This window comes from Globicephala melas, chromosome 1, assembly GCF_963455315.2.
Source record: "Globicephala melas chromosome 1, mGloMel1.2, whole genome shotgun sequence".
NCBI lineage: Eukaryota > Metazoa > Chordata > Mammalia > Artiodactyla > Delphinidae > Globicephala > Globicephala melas.
In genome coordinates this window covers 39,402,968-39,430,254 of record NC_083314.1, presented here as the reverse complement: position 1 = coordinate 39,430,254, position 27,287 = coordinate 39,402,968, and the positions used below count along the sequence as shown (strand labels likewise).

Sequence of the window (27,287 nt, the reverse complement as noted above, 5' to 3'; positions counted from 1 at the left end):
TTCCTTTAGTGTTTGTTGTAGAGCTGGTTTGGTGGTGCTGAATTCTCTTAGCTTTTGCTTGTCTGTAAAGCTTTTCATTTCTCCATCGAATCTGAATGAGATCCTTCTGGGGTAGAGTAATCTTGGCTGTTGGTTCTTCCCTTTCATCACTTTAAGTATATCATGCCACTCCTTTCTGGCTTGTAGAGTTTCTGCTGAGAAATCAGCTGTTAACCTTATGGGAGTTCCCTTGTATGTTATTTGTTGTTTTTCCCTTGCTGTTTCCAAGAATTTTTCTTTGTCTTTAATTTTTGCCAATTTGATTACCTTGTGTCTTCATGTGTTTCTCCTTGGGTTAATCCTATATGTGATCTCTGTGCTTCCTGGACTGGTGGCTATTTCCTTTCCCCTGTTAGGGGAGGTTTTGACTATAATCTCTTCAAATATTTTCTTGGGTCCTTTCTCTCTCTCTTCTCCTTCTGGGACCCCTATAATGTGCATGTTGTTGCATTTAATGTTGTCCCAGAGGTCTCTTAGGCTGTCTTTATTTCTTTACATTCTTTTTTCTTTATTCTGTTCCGCAGCAGTGAATTCCATCATTCTGTTTTCCAGGCCACTTATCCGTTCTTCTGCCTCAGTTATTCTGCCATTGATTCCTTCTAGTGTAGTTTTCATTTCAGTTATTGTATTGTTCATCTCTGTTTGTTTGTTCTTTAATTCTTCTAGGTCTTTCTTAAACATTTGTTTCATCTTCTCGATCTTTGCCTCCATTCTTTTTCCGAGGTCCTGGATCATCTTCACTATCATTATTCTGAATTCTTTTTCTGGAAGGTTGTGTATCTCCACTTCATTTAGTTGTTTTTCTGAGGTTTTATCTTGTTCCTTCGTCTGGTACATAGCTCTCTGCCTTTTCATCTTGTCTGTCTTTTTGTGAATGTGGTTTTTGTTCCACAGGCTGCAGGATTGTAGTTCTTCTTGCTTCTGCTCTCTGCTCTCTGGTGGATGAGGCTATCTAAGAGGCTTGTGCAAGTTTCCTGAAGGGAGGGACTGGTGATGGGTAGAGCTGGTTGTTGTTGCTCTGGTGGGCAGAGCTCAGTAAAACTTTAATCCGCTTGACTGCTGATGGGTGGGGCTGGGTTCCCTCCCTTTTGGTTGTTTGGCCAGAGGCGACCGAACACTGAAGCCTACCTGGGCTCTTTGGTGGGGCTAATGGCAGACTCTGGGAGGGCTCACGCCAAAGAGTACTTCCCAGAACTTCTGCTGCCAGTGTTCTTGTCCCCACGGTGAGCCACAGCCACCCCCCCGCCTCTGCAGGAGACCCTTCAACACTAGCAGGTAGGTCTGGCTCAGTCTCCTATGGGGTCACTGCTCCTTCCCCTGGCTCCCCATGTGCACACTACTTTGTGTGCCCTCCAAGAGTGGAGTCTTTGTTTCCCCCAGTCCTGTCGAAGTCCTGCAATCAAATCCCACTAGACTTCAAAGTCTGATTCTGTAGGAATTCCTCCTCCCATTGCCAGACCCCCAGTTTGGGAAACCTGACGTGGGGCTCAGAACCTTCACTCCAGTGGGTGGACTTCTGTGGTATAAGTGTTCTCCAGTTTGTGAGTCACACACTCAGCAGTTATGGGATTTGATTTTATTGTGATTGCACCCCTCCTACCGTCTCATTGTGGCTTCTCCTTTGTCTTTGGATGTGGGGTATCTTTGTTTGTTGAGTTCCAGTGTGTTCCTGTTGATGATTGTTCAGCAGTTACTTGTGATTGTGGTGCTCTCGCAAGAGGGAGTGAGAGCACGTCCTTCTACTCTGCCATCTTGAACAAATACAATTTGTTGTTTGTTTTCATATATCCTGCCTTTTCAATTTGAGAATTTCTTTGTGAGATATTTGATTTCTTTAATTCTGGAAAATTTATTCTCATTATCCATTTGAATGTTGCTTCTTCCCTATCTATGTTTTTATTCCTTAGGGAGTTCTTTTCAGACCTATGTTTGAGCCTTTCACTCCATCCACTTATCATTTACATTTCCCATCTATTTATTTCTCTAGGCTACGTTCTGTGTAATTTCCTTTTCAGTTAGTTGGATCTAGACTACTGTTTAAAATACCCAGGGGAGTTTTTAATTTCTGTGAATATTTTAAATTTTCTTTATTTTTTTCAAACTCTGCCTGTTTTTTATTTTTTGTCATAGTGTCTTGTTTACACCTTAAGGATTACATTTCTTTCTTATTTTCTGAATATTTAAAATATGCATCTTAAAGTCTCTTTCAACTTGCTCCAGTCTGCATTGTTCCTCAGTTGTCGTTTTCTTCAATTTTTAATTTGACCTCATTTACAGTGTAGAATTATTTTTGGTGTAATCTGTAATTATGTCTGTATGCTTACTATTGGGGGTAATTTTTATCAGTTGGACCTTAAAGTGTACTGGTTGGTATAAGTTTTTCCTATCAGGGCAGTTTCTTACTGGCTTCTGACAGGGTCATGTGACATTTCTGTATAAATTTCTTGGCACAAAATTCCCACACTGTGAGGGTAGCTGGGACAATTTTATCCCACATATGTGGGAAACTTGGTCAAGGGGTTCTGATTTGTGAAGGTTAACAGTTTCCACCCATGTTCTGGACCAGCTGAGAGCTTGGGCTGGTAGGTTCTATTTTTCCAGGTTCCTGAGTCCATCAGGGATTCAGTTCCAGTTTCCCCACCATGAATGGGGCCTGTGTCCTCAGCTGACATCATCACACAAATACTAAAACTGCAGACGCTAAGGAGCATTTCTTTGGGGTTACACTCCCCTGTTCTACCCCCTGTATTCCCACCAACTGCTATGGATTCCTTCCTATTTTTGACCTCTGAAATTTCCCCCTATTTGCTTTTGATCTTGGCTATATATTAAAGATAAGCTTAAAAACAATTTATTTGGCATTTCTATATGTTTGGGGTAGAAAGGCAATACTTACTAGCTCAGTCCCTATCTGGATTGTAACTTTCTAATTATTCTTTAAACCCATTGTAATGTGGACAAACCCCACTATTCCATTGAAAATGCTTCTACTAAGGTCTCAAATGACCAACTAACCATTCTATTTGGTGGACATTTTCCAGTTTTATAGCACACAGCATATGATTGTGTTCTTTACGCTTCCCATTTAAAGATCCTCGCCCTCTGACCTTCTATGAAATGGCTTCTCCCAGTTCTCCCCACTTCCAGGTTGTTCCTTTTCACTCTCTTTTGAAGGCTATAACCTGGTGATTTTCAATCTCTGGCTCCATCCAGATGTTTCTCTTGGGCTCTGCACCTGTGCAACCAACTGCCTACTTGATATTTCTCTGCAATGTCTCTCAGGCACCTCAACCTTTTCAAAATGGAATACAATTTTCCTTAAATATATTTAAAGAAGTGAAGAGGAATAGAATTATTTTTATTGATCATGAACTTCAAAGGAGAAATTTTATATGAATGTAGAAGAATAGTGGTTTGGATATGGTAGTGAGGAACTGGATGAATTCTCATCTCAACTTCTGGCTTCTAGGTACATGGGCTATGGCAGATGAATATCTTCCAAAGGAGTAGGGTCTGTGGGACTCGAAGACCTTAGGGGAGAGCCAAGTCTCAGTGAAGAGAACGCAGGAAAGTCTTTAGTGAAGAGATCAAGCTGAAATGTAGTTTGTGGACAATGACGGCAAGATTTGGAGGACACAACTGAGAGAGGAAAGTAGATGAAAGTAGAGAAATCATAAAGAAGCTAAGAGCTCACTAAGTGTTTACCGAGCTTTGTGAGGGCAGGTGCCATTCATAACCATCTTTGCTTCCTTAGAACCTAGTCCAGTGTCTGGTGTACACTAGACTCCAAGCAGATGTTTGTTATAATAAAATGAGACGGTTGTAAATGGCTTTTCATTATTTTTCATGAGAAGGATGAGGTAAAAGATCCTGTTCTCTTTTTTTTTTTTTTTTTTAACATCTTTATTGGGGTATAATTGCTTTACAATGGTGTGTTAGTTTCTGCTTTATAACAAAGTGAATCAGTCATACATAAACATATGTTCCCATATGTCTTCCCTGTTGCGTCTCCCTCCCTCCCACCCTCCCCATCCCACCCCTCCAGGCTGTCACAAAGCACCGAGCCAATATCCCTGTGCCATGCGGCTGCTTCCCACTAGCTATCTACCTTACTGCGTTTGTTAGTGTGTATATGCCCATGACTCTCTCTTGCCCTGTCACAGCTCACCCTTCCCCTTCCCCATAACCTCAAGTCCGTTCTCTAAGAGGTCTGTGTCTTTATTCCTGCTTTACCCCTAGGTTCTTCATGACATTTTTTTCTTAAATTCCATATATATGTGTTAGCATACGGTATTTGTCTTTTTCTTTCTGACTTACTTCACTCTGTATGACAGACTCTAGGTCTATCCACCTCATTACAAATAGCTCAATTTCGTTTCTTTTTATGGCTGAGTAATATTCCATTGTATATATGTGCCACATCTTCTTTATCCATTCATCCGATGACGGGCACTTAGGTTGTTTCCATCTCCGGGCTATTGTAAATAGAGCTGCAATGAACATTTTGGTACATGACTCTTTTTGAATTTTGGTTTTCTCAGGGTATATGCCCAGTAGTGGGATTGCTGGGTCATATGGTAGTTCTATTTGTAGTTTTTTAAGGAACCTCCATACTGTTCTCCATAGTGGCTGAACCAATTCACATTCCCACCAGCAGTGCAAGAGTGTTCCCTTTTGTCCACACCCTCTCCAGCATTTATTGTTTCTAGATTTTTTGATGATGGCCATTCTGACTGGTGTGAGATGATATCTCATTGTAGTTTTGATTTGCATTTCTCTAATGATTAATGATGTTGAGCATTCTTTCATGTGTTTGTTGGCAGTCTGCATATCTTCTTTGGAGAAATGTCTATTTAGGTCTTCTGCCCATTTTTGGATTGGGTTGTTTGTTTTCTTGTTATTGAGCTGCATGAGCTGCTTGTAAATTTTGGAGATTAATCCTTTGTCGGTTGCTTCATTTGCAAATATTTTCTCCCATTCTGAGGGTTGTCTTTTGGTCTTGTTTACGGTTTCCTTTGCTGTGCAAAAGCTTTGAAGTTTCATTAGGTCCCATTTGTTTATTTTTGTTTTTATTTCCATTACTCTAGGAGGTGGGTCAGAAAGGATCTTGCTTTGATTTATGTCATACAGTGTTCTGCCTATGTTTTCCTCTAAGAGTTTGATAGTTTCTGGCCTTACATTTAGGTCTTTAATCCATTTTGAACTTATTTTTGTGTATGGTGTTAGGGAGTGATCTAATCTCATACTTTTACATGTACCTGTCCAGTTTTCCCAGCACCACTTATTGAAGAGGCTGTCCTTTCTCCATTGTACATTATTGCCACCTTTATCAAAGATAAGGTGTCCATATGTGCATGGGTTTATCTCTGGGCTTTCTATCCTGTTCCATTGATCTATCTTTCTGTTTTTGTGCCAGTACCATACCGTCTTGATGACTGTAGCTTTGTAGTATAGTCTGAAGTCAGGGAGCCTGATTCCTCCAGTTCCTTCTTTCGTTCTCAAGATTGCTTTGGCTATTCGGGGTCTTTTGTGTTTCCATACAAATTGTGAAAGTTTTTGTTCTAGTTCTGTGAAAAATGCCAGTGGTAGTTTGATAGGGATTGCATTGAATCTGTAGATTGCTTTGGGTAGTAGAGTCATTTTCACAATGTTGATTCTTCCAATCCAAGAACATGGTATATCTCTCCATCTATTTATATCATCTTTAATTTCTTTCATCAGTGTCTTATAATTTTCTGCATACAGGTCTTTTGTCTCCTTAGGTAGGTTTATTCCTAGATATTTTATTCTTTTTGTTGCAATGGTAAATGGGAGTGTTTTCTTGATTTCACTTTCAGATTTTTCATCATTAGTATATAGGAATGCCAGAGATTTCTGTGCATTAATTTTGTATCCTGCCACTTTACCAAATTCATTGATTAGCTCTAGTAGTTTTCTGGTAGCATCTTTAGGGTTCTCTATGTATAGGATCATGTCATCTGCAAACAGTGACAGCTTTACTTCTTCTTTTCCAATTTGGATTCCTTTTATTTCCTTTTCTTCTCTGATTGCTGTGGCTAAAACTTCCAAAACAATGTTGAATAATAGTGGTGAGAGTGGGCAACCTTGTCTTGTTCCTGATCTTAGTGGAAATGCTTTCAGTTTTTCACCATTGAGGATGATGTTTGCTGTGGGCTTGTCATATATGGCCTTTATTATGTTGAGGAAAGTTCCCTCTATGCCTACTTTCTGCAGGGTTTTTATCATAAATGGGTGTTGAATTTTGTCAAAAGCTTTCTCTGCATCTATTGAGATGATCATATGGTTTTTCTCCTTCAATTTGTTAATATGATTTATCACATTGATAGATTTGCGTATATTGAAGAATCCTTGCATTCCTGGAATAAACCCCACTTGATCATGGTGTATGATCCTTTTAATGTGCTGTTGGATTCTGTTTGCTAGTATTTTGTTGAGGATTTTTGCCTGTTCTCTTTTGATAAGAGGAAATGAGAAAGAAGGATAATAGCTTTGGGCATTTAGAAGGATATAACCCAGTTTGCCAAACATTTAAAAAGGCCTATTAGGTTAGCCGCAGTTGAGTGTCACACACACATTAGTGCATATTTTCCCTGCAGTCAATTACATTCATGGACTATGATTCTTATTGAGGCCGATTCTCATCTTTTTCCCAGCACTTGGTGGGAACAGGGTGGGGAGTAGATATCTATAATACAGAATAGATCTTTCCAATGGATATGGCCTGCCCAACACTTCCTATATGTCTATTAGAAAATACATTTTGTGAACAGAAATTACATATAATAAATAATAAGTCAGTCATTGTGTTATAGAAGCTGAAATTTCCCATACTGCATATCCCCCCCCCCCACTTTAGATATTTCACTCATGGTGGCCGGGTAGGTGAAATCATCTCTAGGTTCAGTTTCTCCTAATAATGCTACTAGTTTTCTGATGAGGAAGCACCGCTGCTTGCCCATTCTGGCTCCCAGGACTTCCAGGACTCATAGGCAGTTCTCTCCTATGTCTTAGGGGTTCTTGGCTTTCTGAAATATGTCACCTATATCTCATGGTCTTAATAAAAGAAAAACAATGTAATTCCTGTCTTTGTATGATGCCATCTGCCTCCTCTGGTGTGTAACATTGCCTTCCTCTTCACTTGATAAATTTTGTTGTTGTGCTTTGAGATTTTTCTGTCCTCTCCTGGAATCTTTTCCCAGCCAGTCTGTAGAGCTCTATCTCCATGCTCTCTCTGTAGCGTTATACCTTCATCATTATGAACTCATTTTGTGAAGTCACAAATTACACCATGGCTTAATTATATTTATGAGAACAGAGATTGATAAAGTTCATCTGTGTTTCAGGGAGCTTGCCATCTATTGTATGATACAGACATAACCATGTGTTATAATCGAGGGGTAACCGCAATACTGAGGGTATAGGAGAGGAGGACCACTGAGACACTGGCTACAGACATTGGTGTAAAATTTTAGAAGTTTTCATTTCATACTCTCTATTGCCCTTGGTAGAAGTTCTAGACAGATAGAACCCAATTTCTGCAGGGAGGGACGGAGGCAGTTTAATTGGAACTCTGGTCCCAGGTACTTAAAGCTGTCCCTTTGAATGAAAAGTGGCTTTGCCTGTTATGTGAAAATACAGAGGCTCTTTGCTGAGGCACAGTGGTGTATTGTGGATCTATTATAAAGGTGTTACCAATTTTGACCAATTTGTAAGATTAAAGTTTGTTCTAGCTGAGTTTCCTACATTATAGTGCTAGATCTCAGAACTTTTAAGCTGAGCAGCTCCTGGAATTGAATACAGAGTAGGTAACAGAAGGTGGGAAGTAAGAGGTAAGAAGCATAGTATATGGTACTGTCAAGCCAGTCCCAACAAAGATGGTATGTTTACCCAACAAGGAGCTACTGTATAGCACAGGGAACTCTGCTCAATGTTATGTGGCAGCCTGGATGGGAGGGGAGTCTGGGGGAAAAGGGATACATGTATATGTATGGCTGAGTCGCTTTGCTGTGCACCTATAACTATCACAACAATGTTAATCGGCTATACTCCAATTTAAAATAAAAAAAAAGATGTTGTGTTTACTGAACACGTGCAACCTAGGCCTACAAATATCAAAGAGAACCTGGACAGGGCAGAACACAGCTTTATTCTCACAATCAGACAGTGTTGAGGGTAGGCCAAGGGAATGGGGGAACAGAGGATGTGCTTTTGTAGATGCTGTGAGATATCCTCACACTGAGTAGTGATGGTGGTTAAAGATTGCTGACTTTTTAAGTGTTAAGTCTTTTAATCTCTTTGAGTGTGCCACTAAAAATTATTTCATTCAAAATGGTGCCAATACACACATACACACACACACACACACACACACACACACACACAGAGCACGCAGAGAGCCACTGGAGTAGCACATCTGAAATTAAAATGGAAGATATCTCCTTGTTTCTTTTTCTTATCAGGTAGCATATCAAGCCTTTAACATCTCTCACCTCAAATGACTATAATCTGTTTCCTTTATACTCGAGCCCTGAAACATGAGAGCTCATTAAAATCTGAGAAATTTTATTAATTCTCTCTGATAGCCCCCCCCAATTCTTTTCTTTATCTTCATTTCACAAGCAGGATTATGAAGTTGCTTGATAGGTTTTTAATATCATCATGAAAAGTCTTCCCTTGGGCATGCTTGTGCAGTAGATAACATAACCTTAAGAACCTTATTCAAATGAATGTATTCAAATGAAGTGGGCAGACACCACTGAACCAACTCAGCATCAATACATTTCAAAGGTCTCATCGACACTGTTATCTCATTTGTAATAGAACAAAGAACCACTAGACGGAGCTAGGGTTTAAGAAATCACAGCTTTGAGCTGGTGACAGCTGTGCCGGGTAGAATGTTATCTTATGGAAGAAGTGTATCATTACTGATTTCAAAGCCCATGCAAGCCTTCCTAACTCTGCAAACAGCCGTCATTTGTTTATTTTGTGTCTCCACAAGATGAGACACAGGGTGATGTCTGTAATGGCCCAATTTATTTAGTCACTCTAATGATGACGTCTGACCTTGGTGTAGTACTTCACAATTTAGAGTGTTGCCCCCTACATAATTACGTTTGATCTTCACAGCAACTCTGAGAGATTGCTGGGCAAGAATTAGTTCCTCTGTTTTGGAGATGAATAAACTTGAGATGGTATCTGCAGTACATTAGGATGCGTCAGGATGGTTAACCCAGACAACTGAGGTTGCACAGTTATTTTCCTCTTGCATTCTTGTGTAGACTGTTGGTTGCCCCAGCCTGGAACTAACTAGAATACTATCAACTCATTCTTTTTGTGGGGCATTTCTTTAGTCTCTGATCACACATCCTCTGGGGACACATAGTGAAAAGACAGATAAAGCCTATGTGCAGGTAGAAATCTCCCCAAACTGGTGAACAAACATGTCTGAGCTCCTGCCCAGAAACCTTGGGTTGATGTGATTCTTATAACAGGAGGCAGATGTGAAGACCAGCACATCATCCTCAGCAGGGTGGCCCATCCATCAGGCCAAGGCTGTGCTTTTTAATTGATGTAAAATGTCTGGGGAAGCTGCCCCCCCATGCCCGCCCGCCCCCCAGCATTTGCCCTCAGAGAGAAGCCCCCCTGTTTATGTGTTTGTCAGACACACCGTTCCTGTGTCCTAACGTCACACACTGATCATAACAGGTTGTGGTTCAGCTAAAAAAAAAAAAAAAAAAAAACGTTCTGTATATATACATGTATCTTCTTGGTCTTTTAGTAAAATATTCTCTGGATAAGAGTGGAAATCAAGTCAGTCAGCAAGCAAACTTGTCAAACGTCTGGAGCCTGCATTTTTGCCTTTGGTTATCTTTAAAAACAAACTAAGACAGCTCTTCTGGAGCTCACCCAGTCACTCTGCAAGTCTGACCGCTTACAGTGCTTCATTAATTAGTGGTCAAACCACTGGCTTCAGAAACCATGTGGGGCAACTTTCACAACTGAGGCTAAGAAATCCTAGGGGCCAGCAGGAAGGTGTTCTAAGAGCCTTAGAGGTTCCAAGGGCTCCTGCCTGAAACGGAGCAAACGAGGAGAGGTACAGCATCATGCTCCCCCTCGACTCCGTGCGACATCGTTGGGAATTAACCCACTGAGACAGCTGTTCCTCCGTCCTCCTCTCCATCCAGCCCAAGACGCTTTCTGAACACGTTTCCCGTCCGTGTCCAGAGGGTGGCGCTGCCCGCCCAGCCTTGGCCCTCCGCCGCGTTCGGCTTCCCAGCCGCTGCGGGAGCGCCCCGCTAGGTCTCCAGCGGGCCGTCGGGGGGCACGCGCCCGGTAGGTGGCGCTGCGGGCCCGGGCGCGGCGGCTCCCTCCGCCCACCCGGAGGCGGCTGCAGCGAGGCGAGCCCCGCGCGAGTGCAGTGCGAGGCGGGCCGCGGGGAGGGAGGCGCGAAGAGGGCGCTAGGGCGGCAGCCGGTGGGAGCCGCCGCCCCTGCCCGGCCGGGTCCCCGTGGGGCGCATGGGGCGCTTCGAGCCGGGATCGCTCGCGGGCCCCGCGCCCAGCTTGCTGCTGTCCTGAGAAGCTGCGCCGGGACGCCCCCAGACCCCGAGCTGCCGGGAGGATGACCATGGCCGGTGGCAGGAAGGGACTGGTGGCCCCGCAAAACACGTTTCTGGAGAATATTGTCCGGCGGTCCAATGGTAAGAGATGCATTCGGATTTGTTACCCCTGCTTTTTATCTGTGCCTTTATTGCAGACGCCTCCCGCCGCTCGGCGCCAGCAGATGCAGCAGAAGCCCGGGGCTCTGATGGGAGCCGCGGCGCGGGCGCTGGGGGCTGCCTCCCGGGGGCTAGGAGAGGTGGGCAGGGCAGGGCGGGGTCTGATGGGCCCCCATCCCAAGAGGAGAGCTCTCCTGGGGTCGCTTTTTGGGCCTTTCTCGCACCTTCTCGGTCTCATCTGCAGGGAGTGTGACAGTTGATGAGCAAAGTACTGGGAAAAGTGATGGGAAGCTGGTCTCATTAGGAACGGCAGCGCGTTCCCCCATCGGTACTGCCCGCCCCTCCACTTAGGCTCTCTGGGTTCTCTGGCCGTTCCCCACGGCGCCGCCTCTACCGGGAGAGAGCCCCAGTAGAGACCCGCGACTCCGAGTCCCGGCCCCCGAGGGATGGGCGGATGCGGCTGCTTCCACCTTCCATCCAGGCAGCTGAAAAGTACGAATGTAAGAACGTGGGAACCTAGGGACGGGCTGCAGGCTGCCCGATTCCACCTCCTCAGCCACCCAACCCTCCGAGGTTAAGTGAAGTCTCCTGAGGGGCAGGGTTTCCTGGTGGAAAGTGGAGGGCACAAGTGCAGAGCTGGACAAGTGGTCACAGGTACAAACCTGTCGTCGATCCTCTCTTCCAAACCACAGCAGTGTTTTATGTCTATAATTCTTGCTCCCCTATACATTCCCAAACTCACCAAATCTGTAAATGTATCTATTATTCAATAAGGTAGTGCTCCCAGATCCTCTCTTTCCTAGCGGCTTTAAGACGGCATGAAGCGGTGGGAGGCGAGAGTCCCAGGAGCAGAGATGGAATGGAAACATTTCAAAAGCCTTTAGTACCCACAGCAAAGCTTCCTGGCGAAAGCACTTACAGAGCAAACAGGAACCCAGCAGTTGGAAGGTGCAATGCACACCCGTTCATCAAAGGGCTAAAATGAAAGAGGACAAGCCTAGAGATGCTCTTTACAGGCTCCTGGACCACTCTCATTCCAGAGACAGATGACATTCTATTAGGAGGAGGTGAAGAGCCAACTCAGGAAATGGGCTTTAAAAATGTGTAAATATCACCATTACGGAGCCTTAAGGAGCTTGTGTTAAAACTATGTGCTTCTATTGGGATTTAGTTAGGAATTCAGGGGAAGGGCATGAAAGTGACTTATGCTACTAGGAAATACTCTTTAATTTAAAAAGTGATCTAAGTTTATCTTATAATAAAAAACTTAGCAACTAGGATAGCAAATCGTCATGTATTATTCAAGTACTTACAAAAATGATCATTTATCGTGTGACTTGAAGAATTTTGGGTCAATCACCTTTCCTTTCAAGGACTTCCTCACTCAAACTAAGGTGGCTTTTAGAACAAGGTCACAGCCATTACCTGGGGAGGGAAGGGGATGATAATTACTACATGAACAGCCACAATGAACCCTTCTGCCATGAAAAAGCTGGAGCTGTTCGTGGCTTAAGTAAAAATCACCATCTAAGAGTTAATTTGCTGTGATTGCTTTGTTGTTGGCCTGTTGAGGGAGATGAAGAGAGTCTTGCTATTTGGGGATCCCATTGCCAGTGACATAAACTTTCTCAGAAATATCAATGACAATTCCATGTTTTAGTGAAGAGTCAGTGTTCTTTAAGTTAGAGGTGAAACTGCATCTAACATTTACCTTATTCTGTTTTTGAGTGGAGAGAGTGGCAAGAGAATCTTAAACGTAGCAATCACAAGGTTCCTTAGGCTTGCTGGAGGAATTTAAGAATCCTGGAGCTAATACCACAATAAAATAATAAAAACCATGAATTCTGGAGCTGACACAATTACAAAAAATCCTGGAGCTGAGAAGGCAGAATACCTTCTAGCTTAGTTGATCTTCTTGGACACCCCCCTTCCCCCCACTGTAAGCAGGCATAGACTGTCAGTAGAATAAGTGCCTGGCAGCGTTGTTAGCACTGGCCTTTTAATTTCAGCACCAGTTCCAACAGCTGGACTCTGATTAACCAACCAACCAAACAACATCAACAACAAAACCAAAACATCTTGGGAGGAGAGGTGGATGAACATTTAAAATGATCTATTGTTTCAGAAAGACTGTGATCTTGAAATGTGGGATTTAAGTTTTTAGTGACCCCTTTCATTGGATTTCCTGAACCCAAAGAGAAAAAACAATTTGGACTCTTGGAAATATCACAGTATCTATAAGCATTATGTTATTTTACTGTGATGGAAAAAAATCTATTTAAAAATATTGATTGTCTCCTAAAATCCACCAGCCCCTTTTTGGGGGGGGGCATTAAAGTGTTTAAATAGCATTTTACCTTAAAATAGCAATACTTTATTTATTTATTATCTTTATTGGAATATAATTGCCTTACAGTGGTGTGTTAGTTTCTGCTTTATAACAAAGTGAATCAGCTATATGTATACATATATCCCCATATCTCCTCCCTCTTGCGTCTCCCTCCCACCCTCCCTATCCCACCCCTCTAGGTGGTCACAAAGCGCCCAGCTGATCTCCCTGTGCTATGCGGCTGCTTCCCACTAGCTATCAGTTTTACATTTGGTAGTATATATAAGTCCATGCCACTCTTTCACTTCATCCCAGCTTACCCTTCCCCCTTCTCATGTCCTCAAATCCATTCTCTACGCCTTCATCTTTATTCCTGTCCCGCCCCTAGGTTCTTCAGAACCTATTTTTTTTAAATTTTAGATTCCATATATATGTGTTAGCATACGGTATTTGTTTTTTTCTTTCTGACTTACTTCACTCTGTATGACAGACTCTAGGTCCATCCACCTCACTACAAATAACTCAATTTCATTTCTTTTTATGGCTGAGTAATATTCCATTGTATATATGTGCCACATCTTCTTTATCCATTCATCTGTCAATGGACACTTAGGTTGCTTCCATGTCCTGGCTATTGTAAATAGAGCAAAATAGCAATACTTTCTGATCATTTTATTGGGTATTTTCTCCTAGTGGCCCTATGCAGTATTATTGTTCCTCTTTTACAGATCAAAAAACTGAGTCCCAATAATATTAAGTGACTTATTGAAAGTGGCAGGCAGACAGTGCCTGAGGCAGTTCTTTAGAGGGGATCATTCATCCTTCTTGTAGCATCATTGTTTCTCCAGCCATTATGACTTAGCCTGTGGAACTGTTTTTATCATCCTTAAAAAAAACTCTCATTATATGCTAATGGATAATAGAACTGGATTTTTCCTGGGGCATTTGAATATCTGGTGTCTGGGAAATCATCAGACTGTCAGCTGAGACAGATCTTAGGTGCTCTGTCATCTGCCTTTCCTTCTCTATCATTGTATAAATGAAGAAATGAAAGCAAGTACACTTTCTCAAATACTTAAGGGCAGAACTGATGAGACCCTAAGCTCCTTGACCCCAGCATCACGTTCCTTATGGTACACCATGAAACGACCTTCCTTGTGTTACCATTATTTTCTCTAGAGGAGCACAGTTTCCCAGTGGAGATTAAATAAAATGTTATAACAACAGGAACAGCAGCCATTTTGGCTAACAGCCATGCCACCACATCCAAACACAATAATAGGGCAAAGGAGAAGCTAATTCTGTTTCAAGGAAGGACAATATTTTCACCTTTGTCAATGGTTTAGCTGGAGCCATAGGGAGGATAACGGCACTTATCTGTGCACCCGTTGTAAGGTATTAAGTTCCTTTTCATGGAACATCCCTTTGATACTCATAAGCCAGCAAAGGAGATGCAGTGTCTCCATTTTGGATTTCAGGAACTAAGAATCCTCAGGTTAAGTAATTTACCTACAGCTGGTTAGTAAGAGGCAGAGTTAGAAAAAGGCAGTTAGAGGCAGCTCAGGGAGTAGTCAGCAGTCGTTACTGGTTTGTTCATTCAACAAAGATTTATTGAGCATGCTTATTGGACACTGGGGATATAGTGGAAAACAAGAAATCCTCCTTACCCTTAGTAAGTTACATTCTATTGAATCTTGGTCCAAGGATCCTGCCCCTATTCCACAATGTTACCTGGCTGCAACTCTTATTTAAACCTGACGTTGTATTTTGAAAAAAGTTTAAAAGATTACTGGTCTTGGTGGGACTAGAATCTAGTTTAACTTTCTTTGATATATTCTGAAACCATTTGAAGGTGCGATTTGATAATTATCTTTTTTTTTTTTTTTTGCATAGTTGTAAGTAATCAGCAGGAACAATTAGCACCCTAGATGGGGTTTGATTTTGCTTATGAACGTTTCAGATCCTTCTATGGACTTCATGGCCACATAGGCAAAGCCAGCCTGTTTCTCTTTATATTCATGGTTGGAAAGTGTTATTCCAGAATATTTTTTGATGGTTGCTTAAATCGGTAGGCACTTACTGTCAGAATGCTCACTGAAGCAAAGAGATCTGTCTTAGGAAGGCTGGCAGGCCTCCGTGCCAGGAAACTACAAAAATATTACCCTAAATGGTCCCATTCTAGGCGGAACATATGTTTTAGTGTTCGGAAACCTATATCAAACAATGGTAGGTGCCAGTTAAGAACCCAAGCGTGTTAGCAGGAGTGAAGCACAACACATTCTGGCACAGATTTATGTACATGTGTAATTTACAGATTGCTAAATCAGCTGTGTTTTTGTAACAGTTAAGTTGGTTCAGGTTGTTGATGTTAAGTAGTTAGCAAACAGGGTGAGAGCCACGGGTAATGTTGTGTCTCAGAGAGGGGCTGAGCCGTGGGAATATTTATAAAACAGAACACTGGTTAAAATCCATTGTTACTCTGAGTGGGCAATGGGTGATAATCTGGATTACTACCAGTTCAACAGAACTTGTTTTTTTCTTGTAATATGTTCTAAGATGACCTTCAACCCTGGCTCAGCTGTCTTTCTCTGAAAGTCACAAGTTTAATCTATTGACTGACATTGGCTGGGGGATTGAGAGGAGGAAGCCTTGTGATTTAACGTAAGGCAACAAGGTTTCTAAACTCCGTGATTTTTATAAAATCCATATATTTTAATAATCTGTCATAAAAGAGTAGATGCATTTGAGGAACGCTGCGGTAAATGGAATCTTTGGCTTCGCTCTTTCCAACACCAGCTCTTCATTTATGATTGGGCTTCCATTGGCACTGGTTTCTTCAGCATTACCTTGAAGCTCCTCAATTCGTCCCTTCCTCTTTATTTTTTGTTAGTTAATGGCTTGTAAATGAACATTTAAAACACACTTTAGTTATTTATTCAAAGAAGCCCTTTATGTAAAGTGAGGATATGCTTTATGCATTCAGGGTATTTGGACCAGGGTTGTAGTTGTTTTTTTCTCTTTAAGTGGTTACACCTATAACTGGTGAGAAAGAGAAATAGAATCACAGAATCTTAGGTCTGAAGGGACATACTTTGCAATTCCTTTTCCAGTGTTTGAATCTTCTGCAGAGCATCCCTCCCATTCACTTTTCTTTCTTAAGCAACTGTAATTGTGAACCGGTTTCTTCCCCTCCCTTCCCTGCTTCCCTCCTTCCCTTCCTCCTTCTTTCTTTTTATCGTCATTGTCTGATCTCACCAAAATCTGCCCTCTTACAGAAACTGCTCATTCCAAGTCTGCCCTGTGGAACAAAACCTAGCCCACTCCTCTTTCCACCTGAAAACCATCTTTTCGGTAGTTTAATAACAGTTATCTTGTCTCCATTCCTCTCCCTTGTTTTTATAAAACCTTTTTTATTGTTTAATACCATAATAAAAAAGCACACAAAATAATTTTGTGCAGCTTAACACATTTGTATAAAGTAAATACTGTGCTGGCGCCACGTAAGTGACATCTTGCCAGCTCTCCAGAATCCCTGGGACCCTTCCTGTTCCCAACTCTGTTACTCTGTTATGGTGATCATAATTTCCCCCCATATTTTTACCACCTTGTTTTACATTCCTGGACACTACGGTTTATTTTTGTCTGTTTTTGAGCTCTATATGTGTGGGACCATACAGCACGGATCCTTTGTCAGTTGGAGATTCATCCCTGTCGTTGCATGTACTGTCATCGGCTCATTTTCACTGCATAGGACTTTATGGTATGACCGTACCACACATTGTATTTATCCATTCTGCTGTTGATGGTCACGTGTTGCTTTGTAAACTGGCCCCCTTACAGGGATGGCAAGGAGAGACGGAAGAAAGAGGCAGACCACTCCAGATTGGTAGGTGGCAGGTTTAATAAGCAAGGGAACTTACTTACCAGGCATGTCGTGGGCACTGCAAGACGAGTAGATCTCTGCACCCACCTGCCAAAACTGAAAGTTTAAATAGAGGCCTTAACTGGGTTAAGTCAGGTATTCAGTCTACATGGTCTCAACAACACCTTCCTCTCTCCTTGGAACCGCTCCTACTGTGGGAGTGGTGGGCAGAGTGTACATTCCAAGGACAGGGGAGGGGGTGAGGAGTCTCTGATTGCCTGGGTCCGGTTCAAGGGTCAACTAGCGGTCACGTCCTCTCGCTGACCTCCTCCAACAACGTGTGAGTCGTTACCAGATTTTTGCTATTATTGATGCTACAAATATTCTTGCTACAAATATGTCTTTTGGGCATATATTGGGTGTGCACTCTCACTAGCAGTGTAGGAGAGTTTTCATCATTCCACAACATACCCTTGCCAATACTTGCTATTTTCTCCTTAATAATGGCATTGCCCAAACAATCTAGTAACCAGTAAAACAGAGTCACTTAGAGTGATGTTAGTAGTGAGCACATGATCAAAATGAAATGAAAACAGAACTTGCCCTTGTCCTTTGGGAGGCTTCACTATCTACTGTGTATTTAAATGTTATTACAGTGTGAATTCCCTCACCGTAATGGTAAATGATACGACAGACTCGCACAGTTAGAACTGTGTGCAAAGGACACATGCAAGTGTGTGTGTGTGTGTGTGTGTGTGTGTGTTTGTGTTTGGGAGACTCATTTTCTTAAATTGAGAAGCCTTGCGGACATATTGTGTAAGAATTGTGAGCTGGAAGTGAGAAGGGACTAGGAGGTGAATGACATGTTTATTTTAGTGAAAGAAATAAAACAAAATGACTGAAGGAGGGGTGCCGATTTCATGGAGGAATCAAAAAATCAAAGACAAATTAAAATGAAAAGCCAAGAATAGCTTATGGTTCGGTTTCATAGACACGGCAGACCTCCTTTGTGCCACATACTGTGCGAGAGACTGGGACTCGCAAAAGTGACTGAGATGTTTGTGAAGTTGGGGCTCATTGAGGAGCGCGTGATGAAGATCGACGTGCATTGCAAACTTGCCAAAAATTTAAGAGACGCTATGCCAATTCAATACTCACCACACATTTTTTTTCCGTTGTAAACATCTCACCCCAAATGATTCTGAGATTTTATATCTATTTAATTTTTTTGTGAGATTGGATATGGGATAACCAGATCCCTTACGTTGACTTAAAGGGGAAGATTGCAGGATGTGTGAAGCTTTGTTTTGCTGTGGTGGAAGTTTTCTTAACAACCTCTCACTCCTCTGGGATGTCCCATTGCCCTGTCTTCTTTGGCACGAGGTTTTGGGTTGCTTACCCATTGCTGTGCCTTTCCAGCCTTTCCTAGATGCTGGAATTTGTTTGATGCCCTGGCTGTTCTCTGTGCAAGTGCAGTCTTGCTGAACAGATTGCAGTTTGGCCAACTTCCGTGTCTCCCTCAGTTCTCCTGGTCTCGGCTCTAACAGTCATGTGTGGCTGTTAAGGACAAAACTACTTAGCTCTTCTGATTGGATATTAGAGAATTATGCCAATTATCAGAATTGGTTTGCTTACTCATCCTAAGATTGTTCATTCTGTCAATTAAAATGACAACTCTTTTGATTAGTCCTATGTTGCATAAAACTGATGTTCTGAAATTAACAGAGTCAATCCTGTAATTATTAATGTTAACAATTAACCGAGAGTGCCTCAAGGCTCTCATTTCTCATAGCTTCTTAAAGGGTCTATGATGACATCAGGTGCTTCTATAAAGAAGAGGGCTGGCCTCTTGTTACTTCCTTCTTCCCTTAAAGCAATGATGTAGGCACCCGCCACCAGCATTCTCAGAGGGCTGGAGTCAGCATTTGAAAGATGATGCTATTTTGGCAAATTTTACCAGTATTTGTCTCCTGCTTAACTTAGGTTTCTATTAAGAGTGAATTTGGAAAGCATATTTTAGAGTAGAGCTTTATAACTATGGCAAAGAAAATGGAGTTGAGGGATAAAACTAGATTTATTTCATCTACATGGGTTTCTAAGCTTACATTTTCTTTACTTTTGTTTCCTCTCAGCATTATTGGGACCGAATTGATTAGAGTTCCATGCTGCAATCTTTAAGGTTGTTCTTTGAGTGTCTACAAGGGCCAGTGCACTGCTTACCTTCTCTGTGCCTCCCTCGGGCCATTCTCTTCTCTTCTGTAACCTGTTCTGCATCCTGGGAGGCTGAGCCCCACGGCTTATGTCAATAGGCTCCCTTGCTTCCTGGATGGCTTCACAGCACCATGAGATGGGGAAGGAGGGGTGGGAGTTTGTAGTATTTATTCTCCTCGTTTCCTCTCTGCAGGGTCATCATTGTAGCCTATCTGTTTTACCTTGATTAAAGGTTACATCTGCAGATTGCTGTCTTTGGGTTTGGGTAAACCTCAAAATTTGTAACTGTTACTAACCCTGGGGGTCCTGCCATCCCTGAAGTTTTCCTCCGTGGTGTGCTGGGGCAGGTGCAGCCGGCTGGTCCTACCTCTGAAGATCTGGTTATGCCCATCTTTTCCCTATTTCTGGTTCAGGGACTTCATCTTGATAGCTTGAACTCTGCCATCTGGGAGTATTCACACCTCAGAAATTGGCAAATGGTATAAATCGGGGATTTTTCTCCCCCAGAGAGCTATACTAGTTGTAAGCACCAATTATAATTATTGGTTAAAACCATGACCTTGCACAGATTAAACAGCCTTTCTCACGTGTGCGCCTGGCCGTGAGCCAAAGGTTCTACATGTGTCATCTCCTCTCATCTCACTATGACTCTGCTGTGGGCACTCTCACTGTTCCCACTGCAGAAACTCAGGTTTAATAAAGAGATTAAGTAAATTGCCTTTGGTTAACTTCTAGTGGTAGAATCTCTAGGAACTTGTTAGGAATGCAAATTCTTGGGCCGTACCTTATATCTAGTGAATCAGAAACTTGGGGGATGGGGCCCTGTTACCTGGGTTTTACTCAGTCCTCTAGGCAATTGTGGTGGATGTTGCAGTTGCAGGACTACTGCTTCCGAGCCAACCCCATGCGTCTCTTTACTTGAGGGGTAACTACGTGGCTGCCAGGGTGTATGGATGGAGGAAGGCGTGTGTTCGAGGGTGAGTGGTCTTTTTCTCTATAGACTTTCAACTGGTTTCCCAGTTTTTGCTCAGATCTCATTCCTGCCTCAGGTAGTAGCTACTAGCATTTCAAGGTTCTGAGTCTCATTAAGCCCCCTCCCTGTCCAGCTCCCTTTGGAATTTTAAAATTGGCTTCTTCTGCTGCACATCATCCTCCATCTACTTTTCATCTTCCAGAAACTGAGCTCATGCCTGCTGGTGACTCTTGTTGTTGTGTGTATATCTCTTGAATTTCTCAGCTATCATTCATGAATGAGGAAGTAAATGCATGTGCTCAATCTGCCATTTTGAAACAATCATTGGTAGCGTTAAAAGACGAAGGAGAGGGCTTCCTTGGTGGCGCAGTGGTTGAGAGTCCGCCTGCCGATGCAGGGGACACGGGTTCGTGCCCCGGCCCGGGAAGATCCCACATGCCGGGGAGCGGCTGGGCCCGTGAGCCGTGGCCGCTGAGCCTGTGCGTCCGGAGCCCGTGCTTCGCAACGGGAGAGGCCACAACAGTGAGAGGCACGCGTACCGCAAAAAGAAAAAAAAAAAAAAAAAGACGAAGGAGGTCCTAAATTCTAGTCATTCTCGTTCTGTCAGGTAAAATTCCCCCGGATGCTTTTCCCACCTGGCTAGACCATCCAGGGATAGTGCTCCTGCCCAGCTTCACTCACTGTGCCACCTTTCTCCGTTATTCTTGTCAAACGATAAAACTAAAGCAATTTAGTAACGACTTCGATGTCCTTTATTTAAGGGAAAACAATCCATGGACTGGGGGAGTGCAGGGCCTTACCAGCCGTGGAACACTCTTCCCGAGGGATCTGAGGCAGGAGCGGGTTTTTTTTTTTTTTTTTGCGGTACGCGGGCCTCCCATTGTTGTGGCCTCTCCTGTTGCGGAGCACAGGCTCCGGACGCGCAGGCTCAGCGGCCATAGCTCACGGGCCCAGCCGCTCCGCGGCATGTGGGATCTTCCCGGACCGGAGTACGAACCTGTGTCCCCTGCATCGGCAGGCGGACTCCCAACCAGTGCGCCACTAGGGAAGCCCAGGAGCGGGTTTTATAGAGTATTAGGAGAGGCATCTCAGAGCCGGGGCACGTTTGCCTGGGAGGTTGGGGATTTCCTTTGCAGGCTAGCCGGTCCTGCTTTCCAGCTCCGGCGTTGGAGGATTGTGACCAGCGTTAGGTTTCCTTGACAGTGAGTTGTTTCCCATAAGTGCAGGCTGACTTAGGTTGAGGTCTGTGATGTGGGCCATTGGAGTGGCCTCTGTTTCGTGGGTCCTGATACAGGAATTAACTTTGTCATTCTCTCCCCCAGCTTCACAATGCCCGCCTCTCACTTGTCTCTAGCAGTGCCTTCTCTTTGAATGTTCTGGTTTTCTTCTCTCTCTGTATCTCCCTCTGGGTCTCAGTCTCTCCTGTACCGTCTCCGAGGGTCTTGAGCTCTCTCCTCACTCACTCTCTGGGTCTTGCTGTGGGTCTCTTACTCTGCAGTGTCCTCTTCAGCTCTGCCTCATGCTCTGTTGCCCGCCCCCCCCAGGCTCCATGCCTCTCCATCCCCTCCCCTCTTCTCTCCTTTCCTCATCTCTGTGTCTTCCTGCTTGTCTCTACCCATTGCTGCTTGCCCTGCCGCTGACTGTCTCTGTTGCTGCCATCTGTCTTTATCAGTCTCTGTCTGTCATCTCTTTCCATCTGTCACTGTTGCTGTCTGTCTTTGTAGTCTCTGCCTCCACCTCTCCATCTCTGCCCCTCTCTTGTCTGTCCAGTGCTCCCCTCACGTTGCCTCAGTCTCTACTCTTTTGTGTATCTGTCCGAGGTTCCCATTTCTCTTCCAAGATGGCCTTTCTCCACATACTCACCAGCATTGCGCCTGGTCAGCTCTGCCGACTTCTCAGCTTCAGGGTTTAGTTTTTGTTCTGGAGAGAGAATCTGATTGGCCCAGCTCTGACTGTGGGTTGTTTGGCCAGTTGTCCACTCCTGGTCTACTCTGCTGTGTCTGGGTCCTGGATGGGGGAGCACGATGTGGAGTTATGTGATACACAGATCAAGCTAGGCAGGGAAGTTGGGTAGAGCTTTCCAGTGGACAGAAGTGTCCCCTGCACTCCTGTAATGCCTGGGACAAAGTAGATACTCAAATATTTGTTGCATTAAACTAAGCTGCTCTGAGATTCCTTCCATCCACCCTGATGCTATGCCCTGTCCTCACTGAGCCATTTGCCATGAAAGTGTTAAAATAATACAGGAGGTAAATGTAAAACTAACCTTAAAAAATCTTTTTCTAGTACCATTCAATATTTTTATATTGCTTACTTTAAGCCACTTTTTTTTTAGTTCTGGAAATGAAATTTTTGTGTTATTCATTGATGGTCTAGGAGTTTTGTTTAAAGTGCATATAATATGTACAGATGTGTGTTAAGAAATTATTATGACTATAAAAATGAGAATAAAACACCTGGTTGACTAATCTATTGCACCACTTTTTAGCACTTGATCAGACAAATAAATGTTTCTTAGCAGTAATTCAACATATCATTGACCTCTTATTAAGTAAAATATCATTGAGTAATGAAAACGTCTATTTCATGTATATTCTCATTGGCTTCCATTCTGCTTGTGAAACGAATTCATCTGTTTTTATTGTTTTTACGCGGGCCTCTCACTGTTGTGGCCTCTCCCGTTGTGGAGCACAGGCTCCGGATACACAGGCTCAGCGGCCATGGCTCACGCACGGGCCCAGCCGCTCCACGGCATGTGGGATCTTCCCGGACTGGGGCACGAACCCGCGTCCCCTGCATCGGCAGGCGGACTCTCAACCACTGCGCCACCAGGGAAGCCCCTGTTTTTATAGTTTTAAAATCCTTTAATTTGATGCTGAATGAAGATGGAAGTCAGACTTTTGAAACCACATACTTAGGGGTAACTACCCAGTCAATGAAGTGTTTGAATTTGCTTTTGAAATTGAAATGTCTCTCCCCATTGCAATTTACTGACTTAATCAAAATGTATTTCTGTAGGATATTAAAATTAGAGACAAAGCAAACACCTATTAAATCTCTTGGGAGTTCAGTTTGTCTAGCGCAAAGATTGGGCCCTTGACAATTTGGAAGAGTCATTTTCATGGAATTTTATTGTTGAAAAGCCACAATAGAGCCACAAAATGACTTTTGCTGATATTAAGATTTTAGATGTACCAAACTGACTTCGCTTCTTCTCATCCCATCCTCTCCATTCTCCCAAATATTACCAAATCTTTTGATCTGTCTTTTTGTTTCAAAATTTTATTGATTCATTCATTTAGCAACCACATTCCATGCGTGTGTGACTGAGGCCCTTGGCAGTGAAATATTAGTGTTTCTTAATTAGAGGCAGGGCCAGGACTTCTAACTCACAATCCCATTCTCTTTTCACTGCATGCATTTTACATGAAAGAATGAAAGCATTAATTGGAAAGCACTTTGGTGTCATTGGGGTCCATTGTCGTCCTCTGCCCTCTCATACTTTTGTTGTTTAGAAGGAGTGAGCCTGTAAGTGAAGGGTGAGGTGATCTAAGCCACTAATTACCACGGGCCAAAGTCCCCCCCATAATGTCACTTGAGGTGCGATGGAAAGACCCATCCCCATCTGCCTCCCCCACCCACCATATGTCAACACCTTCAACATTAGGGATTCTGGGCATCAGGTTAAGCATTATTCTGTCCCTGGGGTCCTGTCTTAAAATTCAAACCTTCTGAGAGAGGTGATACTTGAATCACTAACAGCTAACTCTGAATTTGGTTATAAGACAGTGTTTTTCCACAATGGGAGAAATAAGTTGATCTAAGTGACAGAAAGCTCAGAAAAGAGAGAAAAGTACAGAAAGAGGAGATGAAGTATCCCAAACTTAATCTGCTTCACAATCTTGCTTAAGCCAGCTCTTCACTATATTGTAAACATTGTTGACATATAACATACAAGTGGCAAAATCCTCTAGTAACTGTAGATAAAAGATGACTAGTGCCCAAGGAGAATCTAAAGACCAGTTGTCATTTCTAATTGAGTCCAGAATTTTTTTGCCTACTAACATTTCAGAAACAATCCAGGGGAGATTGCAATTTGTGTGAGTTAATAATAAAGATGATGATGATGTCAATGACAATGGTAACATCAGGTATGCCTGGTACTGTTCTAAGTGCATTCATTCATTCATTCAACCAACACTCATTCAGTACTACTTCCTATGTGTAAGGCACTGTTCTAGATGTTGGGCATTCAGTGGTGAAAGGAAAAAAAAAGGCACTCTCCCTCATGAAGCTTGCATTCTACCAGGGAGGCAAATAATAAGCAAACAAGTAGATGTATAACATGTCAGATGGTGTAAAGTGATTGGAGAAAGTAAGGGAAAAGGAAACACGTGTTGTCAGGTGGAGTTTTTTTTTTTTTTTAATTAGTTGATTCATTGGATAGCTATAGGAAAGGGACTAACAATTGGCAAATATGCTAAGAGTCCTACATTTGGTTAGGTGTTTTTTGTTTTTATAAAAATTAATTTCTGGTATGGACTTTATTTAGGTTCAGGTAAATAAAATCATTGTTTCCTGGTCTTTGTCTAGTGCTTATATACATACCTCTTGTCCTCTTCATTTATCTCAATCAGTCTTGTATTGTTCTAAAAGAAAAAAAAAAATTTTTACTCAAACCTGCTTTTTGTAAGAGCGCTGATATCCTTAGTAAATCTGTAACACTGAAAGTGTCATGAGGATGTGTTCTCTTCTAAGAAAAATATCCCGAGTTATTAGAAGCATATTGTGAAATATTTACTGTAGCCCTCTAAATAATCGGTGTTGGCAGGGAACAATAAAGTTGTGTGAACGGCTCGCTGAATGTAGCTTTTATCTGTGTAATTGCCCAAACTGAGTCACTTTTCTAAGTCATTGCTTTAGTTAGTTTCTCCTTTGTTAGTTATGGTAATTATGATGAAAAGCAATTTTCTAATAATTTCTTTTTAGACTATCTCTGTGTTATGCTTTATGGGCAAATGGTAGGTTTGGGATGATTTTGACACATCTGACTACCGCCTTGTGGTTTGGCTCATACCCCATCCTCCAAAGAAACTTTACATGCTTGGGGGAGGGGACTCTTTCAAATGTTTAGAGGATGTTTGTTTTATTCTACTAACTGGAGGAAAACGGGTGTGTGGGCTGAGAACGGTTGAATTTAGGAAGCCTTGCATTTAATTGCGTGCAGTCTGACAGCTAAAGACCCTCAGGGAGTAAAAAGGCATCAGAGGGAGACTGTAGAATCTAGTTAATTTGCATCAAAGGCCTGGAGCCAATGGGAACTTTCAGATGAGAGCCCATGAATAAATTATGTCTCCTTCCTCAAGCAAGGGCAGCCAGGTTGAACCCCCATGTTTTACTGAACAATGTGGAAGAGACTTGATCAATTCAGAAAATATGAATTTGGAGGCAGGCTTAGTGCTTCAGATGGGCCACTGGCTGATTGGAAGTTACACATTCTACCTGAAAAACCTGTATATGTGTACACACACACACACACACAAGATATGTATGTATATGTCAAGAGCATATATCTTACCTGAATTTTATTGATTCCAAAGACAGATTTAGGCATTTTCTGTATATATAAGTGGACACACCAATATATGATTTATCGCTACTGTAGAATCCCTTGACAATACAGTACTTTTTTTTTCGGGACGCGGGCCTCCCACTGTTGTGGCGTCTCCCGTTGCGGAGCACAGGCTCTGGACGCGCAGGCTCAGCGGTCATGGCTCACGGGCCCAGTCGCTCCGCGGCATGTGGGATCTTCCCGGACCGGGGCACGAACCCGTGTCCCCTGAATCGGCAGGCGGACTCTCAACCACTGCGCCACCAGGGAAGCCCAGTACAGTACATTTTTACATTAATACTGTACATCACATCCTGTCTCCAAATCCAAACAATTCCACTGAGCAAAAGCCAGATACAACACCGTTCACCTGAGATGTGAGTATCACGTCCCACTGAGTCGAGTTTAGAAGGTGTTTCTGCTATTTTTAAAGTGACTCAGGCTCTGCAGAGTCCAGCGTTTGGAGAAGTGATGTTTCAAGGTGAGGACTGGTTGATGACTCCACATGGGTGTGAAGCTTGCCAGGTTGCAGAGGTGTCTTCCTTTCGTTCTTTGTTATGAGCCCAATTACTTAGAGCATCAGATTTTATTACTGCCAGAAGCATGGAGATCTTCTAGTTTGCCCCCATCGAGACTCACAGAGCTGAAGTGACTAACCCACACAGCTCATCAGGGGCAACACTGCCACTAGAACCCAGCTTGTCATTGTCCCCATTGTTACTCTTTCACATGGTGCTCTGGGAACCTAGGGGATAGCTGGGGAATGGTGGATTAATAAGGTGGCTCTTACCCCTCATTCTTCCACTGACTTTCTTTGTTGACTCGGTTCCTTGGTGCTTCTCCATGTCCTCTCAGGGCCTTTTTCTTACTAGGTGGCCTCTGCTTGTAGAGTCTCCATATGGCCTCTCCACTGGCTGGACTTCTCACCTGGCAGCTCAGGGCTCCCAAGAGTACAGAAGCAGAAGCTGCTGGACCTTAATGCTTATGGGATTGGAGTGACATCCATTCTACTGCAGTCTGTTGATTGGAGCATATCACAGACCCACCTAGTTTTAAGGGGGCAACAGAAAAGCGTGAATGCAGGGAGGCACAGTTTATCGGGGGCTACCAGTATAATCTCAACTGTTTATAGTGATGCTTTTTTTAAAATAAATTAATTTTATTTATTTATTTTTGGCTGTGTTGGGTCTTCCTTGCTGAGCACGGGCTTTCTCTAGTTGTGGCGAGCGGGGGCTACTCTTCGTTGCAGTGTGGGCTTCTCATTGCGGTGGCTTCTCTTGTTGCAAAGCACAGGCTCTAGGCGTGGGGGCTTCAGTAGTTGTGGCACACGGGCTCAGTAGTTGTGGCTTGCAGGCTCTAGAGAGCAGGCTCAGTAGTTGTGGCGCATGGGCTTAGCTGCTCTGCGGCATGTGGGATCTTCCCAGACCAGGGCTCGAACCTGTGTCCCCTGAATTGGCAGGTGGATTCTTAACCACTGCGCCACGATGGAAGTCCTATAGTGATGCTTTGACTGTACCAGCTACCAT

General features: G+C 43.2%; 1 protein-coding gene across 2 annotated transcripts in view; it reads left to right on the top strand.

The window, feature by feature from the left end:
* The first annotated feature begins 10,488 nt into the window (after positions 1–10,488).
* The window catches only part of KCNH1 (potassium voltage-gated channel subfamily H member 1), a 416,698-nt gene continuing 399,899 nt past the window's right edge, over positions 10,489–27,287 (top strand). For both annotated transcript variants that reach the window (XM_030872943.2, XM_030872942.2), the window contains exon 1: positions 10,489–10,757. In XM_030872943.2, the coding sequence (XP_030728803.1) occupies positions 10,679–10,757 (79 nt within the window). In that variant the 5' untranslated portion in view covers positions 10,489–10,678. The remainder of the gene's footprint in view (positions 10,758–27,287) is intronic.